Source organism: Montipora foliosa, chromosome 7 (assembly GCF_036669935.1).
Source record: "Montipora foliosa isolate CH-2021 chromosome 7, ASM3666993v2, whole genome shotgun sequence".
In the NCBI taxonomy this organism is placed as follows: domain Eukaryota; kingdom Metazoa; phylum Cnidaria; class Anthozoa; order Scleractinia; family Acroporidae; genus Montipora; species Montipora foliosa.
This window is the reverse complement of record NC_090875.1, coordinates 18972946-18977945: the sequence shown is the minus strand read 5'-3', so window position 1 is coordinate 18977945 and position 5000 is coordinate 18972946. Positions and strand designations below refer to the sequence as shown.

Sequence of the window (5000 nt, the reverse complement as noted above, 5' to 3'; positions counted from 1 at the left end):
TTGTGGTTTTTCCGAAGTGGCCCTATCGCGTACGCTCAAGTATATGATAGTCGTATCCCGTAAGAGGTCATCGGGATGAATTTTAGAATACGTGAAATTTCGCGGAATGGACATGATGAAATAAAAGTTAGGAAGATCTTCGCAGTTAGATAAGCTGGACTCGCAATTGATCGCATGACCAGCTCAAATTGCTTTTTTACGGCAGTGACCTTTCTAACTTCCTGGTCACGTCCTTTCTGCAGTTTACATGTATGGAATTTTCTATATTCTAAAATCACAAGAAAAACGGCGGTTTTATACTCTTAAAGTTAATCCACGTTAAAGATACAATCAAATAAATTAAACATTGGCTCATAATTTCCATTAGAACTTTTGAAATAAGCCAAGACTGACAATGGATTGTTTACATGGGATTTTACTCTTTTTCTTGTCGGCTATTCATTTTAGATAGTAGGAGTTAGTTTAGCATTGCTTCGGTATTCAGTTGGTGATGCAGGCTCGATGACATATACATAAACTATTTAAGAAGGTAATACTCAGTGACCGCAAACGTGAGGGTTTATATAACGAATTATTCGTTCTCTTTTCGCTATTTTTCTGCCAAGTATTCGCACGAGCTATTGTGTTGAAATTAAAGTTTAGGAACTTTTCTCAGCTGCGAAACACAGCACTTCCTTATGTTTCAGATTTTAACGCAAATTTGCTTTCTTTCTCTTCGTGTAAGTTTAATTTGCAATATTCAGTGGATCGAGGTCGGATCGAGTTGGAATTTGAGAATGTCGTAAAATCGGTGTATCTGGAAAAAACTCTCTCGAAACAGAGTGAAGAAGAAACCATACGATGGAAGGGGCGATCTACCTGCTTCTATTTTTGGCAAAGACAAACTTTTTTCCCCCAGCGGCGACTGTATGGTAGTGGAAACATTAAGGCTGGGATTTCAACAATCTTTATAATAGAGAACAAATACCGGATACATGCACTTTGTCAGGCGTTGTAACTCAATATTTTTAAGTACGTATCTGTGAAACGTTTCTAAAAGCAGCTGCAACCGATTTTTTTTTATCAGTTCCTGCTTTAAATGTATTTTCATGATTTCCTGGTGAGGGACTTGTTAAGTAAAAACAAAATGAAAAGAAAGAAGGAAGAACTCTGCTGTCTAACAAACTAAATTGCCCATTAGAGAGAAACACCTGCCGCATGGAAACGGCAAAGGCGGCATGCTCTTGGATAATTTCTTCTGTAATTCCTTATTCGCCGCATGGCATATCAAGTTGAGCGAAAATTGCTTGATTCCAAATAGATGAAGCAACCTTGCAATTTTGTTTGTTTGTTTGTTTAATTTCAAGCATTTGCGCTGAGGTCAAGTTGAGAGGGTATTTATAGTATTTCGGTTCTTGCTTTTGATGTCATAAATTATCATGCTTGTTATTTTACGCGCTTTGCGCGAGAACCTCCTCCTTTGTTACGGAAAAGGAAGCGAGTGAGGTCTGGATCGAAGCGGCATTCAGTATTTAAGCCGCAGCTGAATAAAAGAGAATCAGATTTTACAGAAAGCTGACGGAGACATAGAGAAGGACAGCTCCAACATGGAATTTAATTTTTTTGTATTGGGTACAGTTTTATTAGTAGTTGCAGCGGCTGTCGCAGAGGTAAGACTTGACTTCTTCAACATTCGGTTTGTTTGCGGCACATTTTGCTGCTAATTTTTCCCCTTTCTGTTCTGGTTCACTCTTGTGAACCTTGCGGGAACTTCGCCAGCCTTCCTTTTAATTCCAGCACTGTCCTCTATTTACGAAAACGTTTTATGACAGTAAATCAGATGTGAATGCGAGTCAAATTTATGCGATTTATAAAATATTTTCTCAAACGAGAAAACGTAGTACTTTTGCTAATATAGCTGCTAAAGGTTATCTTCTCGGAAGAAAAATTGAACAGGACTTAATAGCTTTCTCTTCCTTTGAAATAGGAAATATATAAAGTCCAGTAAGAGAGAAAAAAAAAAAAAAGAAATAGGAAATCTGAATTTCAGTATGTTGTACGGAAAAAAAAGGGGGAAGTTTATTGTGACAAAAAAAAGAAGGTTTACCAATTGAAAGTCATTGCGAAGAATTTTTATGTAATAGATATTGTAAAGAGCTCTTCAACAGGACATTCTATTTTGCTTGTTTAGAAAACCGAGTATGACAGATTTCAAATCTAAGGAAAGACGAATTGTCTGTAGTAGTGATTGTAGCGCAATTTGTGTAAGGTGTTCCCCTGGTTTTAGATTCCGTGAATATGACTTGCCGGCTTCAATTAAACCACGCACTGAAAGTAGCCAATTGGTTTCCTGGTGCCTCGCTGTTATGTAGGAATTGTTCCGTGTTTTACAGGGCTCCATGCCGGGTATAGTTTCCACACTTTGCGTTGCTTTGAATAGATCACAGCATCTCAACGATCACGAATGGTTCCTCCATTGATATCGGTGAAATGATTTTGAACTGCCGAAGCCCGGCAGAATCTGCCCATCGTTTTGATTTGTATAAATCTTGTATTATTTACATGTAGCTATATACATGTAAAGGGACTTGAATGGGTTTCTCAGCATATGGTCTCCTTCGTTTACTCAACAGCATTCATGTTTTTTTAACACAGATTTGAGTGTATACCATCCGCCTGTAAGCTCTTTGACTGGTCGATTGATCGGTGTTTCTATTTTGCGATATATTCAAGACAATTGAAAAGCTTCGCTTGCTGTTGATCTTAAGAATTCGAGAAGTAAAAAGGTTTTAAACAAATAGAATTTCTAAGTATACATTAACTTACGTACGACAAGCTTCTGCAATTTCCTGCTTTTGTCGCGTCGTTAGCCTTTAAAACGGAGAAAAATGGTATTCAGGCGTGTCGCAGGTAACAATGCGGCCTGCCAAATTGATCAAACCGTTGCGAATAAAAATAAAAAAAAAACCTATGGTAGACCGACCCGCATACATCCAACCTTTTCAAAAACCGTACTAAGTCTCAAAGTAGCTTCGACTGAAGCAATCTGTTGTCTTAATTGAAGTTTTCCCTGGCTTTCGTTCGCACACCCCTCAACGTTTGGAGAAATGAAACCCACTGTTTTTGAAGCCAGTGAATCAGTATTCCAGCTGATCGAGATTAATTAAGATGTTTGGTTCGCTGATTCTACGATTAGATACTAGTTTTCACAGCCGATACAAAAATGAAATTGTGTATACAATCCTCAAATGCGGCTGTATATATTCCATTTTCGACTTTATTTACACATTTCATTTCTTATCAGTGAGTTTTAATTTCAACACTTTCTTCCACTATTTTAATTTCTTGTAGACGACAACATGGTGAATTTCAGACCAATTTCTTTTAACGACATGATTACACTGTTTAATGTTCCTTCCTCGTTCAAATTAAAACTTTTTATTCGCTTAGATCCACCCACGAAACAGGACAAAGATATCGATTTAGTAAAACCAAAGCAACTGAGATATCACTAACTTAATGCGTTTAGTATAAAAAAAAGAACATTCAAATGCCTAACAAGGAACACGTTTTCGATATATGCACATTTGCTCCAAGTTTCACACGAACGTTTACATCTGCTCCACCTAAACAGTATTTCTTGCATTAATTAACCAATACCATTGATATTTTGAACAAAAGGTAAAGATTAGCTTTTTTCTTTCTTTGTAGTTCCGGGATTTAAATCAAACAAAGTTATCAGCTTCGGTAAAAAGTTTTGGGTTTTGTGATGTTCACCGGTCCAAAAGAGTATCCCTAAATTCGGCCCATTTTGTATAAAAGCAAGGAAAATGAAACGTTCCGCAAAAGAATCTTAAGGAGCGTTGACACGAATGCGGTTTCATATCGACACGGTTTCACGACTTCGGAACCGCGTCAAAATCGATGCGTTTTGGAAATGTTTACACGGAACCCTTTTCGCCAGAAAATCCAAGTCGTGATGTTATGAGAGATCGCCGCAATACGTGCTGAATTCACCATTTTGAGTCGAACAATGCAAATTTCGCGCCAAAATAGTAACCGCTTATTCAAATTGATGCAGTTTCGCCGTTTACACGTCAGAAGAAACCGTATCGGTTTGGAAACGCTCCACTTTTGGCAGCGTTTTCAAATCGACCTGGTTTCGGTAACAGTCTCGATCGGTGTCGTGTAAAAAGAAGGCGCAGCAGCATCCAAAACGATGCGGTTACAAATGAAACCGCGTTCGTGTAAAGGCTGCAAATTCAGCAAATTCAAGCTTTGAATGTTGAAAATATTTCTTGTTTTCCCAGTTTCTAAGTACGTGGTGTCGCATGTCGCAATTTGGTAGAACTGGTTCTCGTACTCCCACGCGTATCAATCGACCGGAAAACAGATGCTAAAAAGACCGACGTTTTTGCTCGAGACTTTTGGTTGGACTTTTCGTAAACGGGTTTACCTCGAAATTCACTGAAACGGCGAATTCGGGTATCCGCACTCTCGATCAACTATGTTTTACAACCCTTTTTGTGTATTTATTTTTGTTGGCAATTTCTCGTGATCTTTCTACCTCTCGCCAGAGAGATTTGAGGCCGCAGTGAAAAGTGCCAAAATAGAATGGCGTTGATTTCTTTTCGGATATTATTCATAAACTTGCCAAAGCTCAAAATGCGCCTGATTTTCACTACAAGCAATACATTTCGGTCTCACAAATGATAAATGAGATTAGATTTCCACTTTAAAATCCCACTTCTAAAGAATTGTTTTCTTGAAAGGCACATATTTCTCCTGTCGAGTTCCGCAATCGTGTTGAAGTATAATGAATTAAATTGTCTGTAATTCAAGCGAAAGGAAAAAAAAAAGTTCATTGTTTTCTTGGTGGAGTATTAAGAGTTTGCTTTTTATGAAGACTAATGGATTCAATTACAGAAAGTCGGGGTTTTAGCGATTCGTTTTACACTTGCTTACGATCTATTTTCAGGACACAATCAAGATCGATTTCCAGCTGAAAATTCGTCTGTGTC

The 5000-nt window shown here is 37.9% G+C and overlaps 1 protein-coding gene across 1 annotated transcript in view; it reads left to right on the top strand.

The window, feature by feature from the left end:
- Window positions 1-1490: 1490 nt before the first annotated feature.
- LOC138010600 (uncharacterized) overlaps window positions 1491-5000 on the top strand; it is an 11282-nt gene continuing 7772 nt past the window's right edge. Inside the window, exon 1 of the mRNA XM_068857574.1 lies at window positions 1491-1649. Within this exon, the coding sequence (XP_068713675.1) occupies window positions 1587-1649 (63 nt within the window). The 5' untranslated portion in view covers window positions 1491-1586. The remainder of the gene's footprint in view (window positions 1650-5000) is intronic.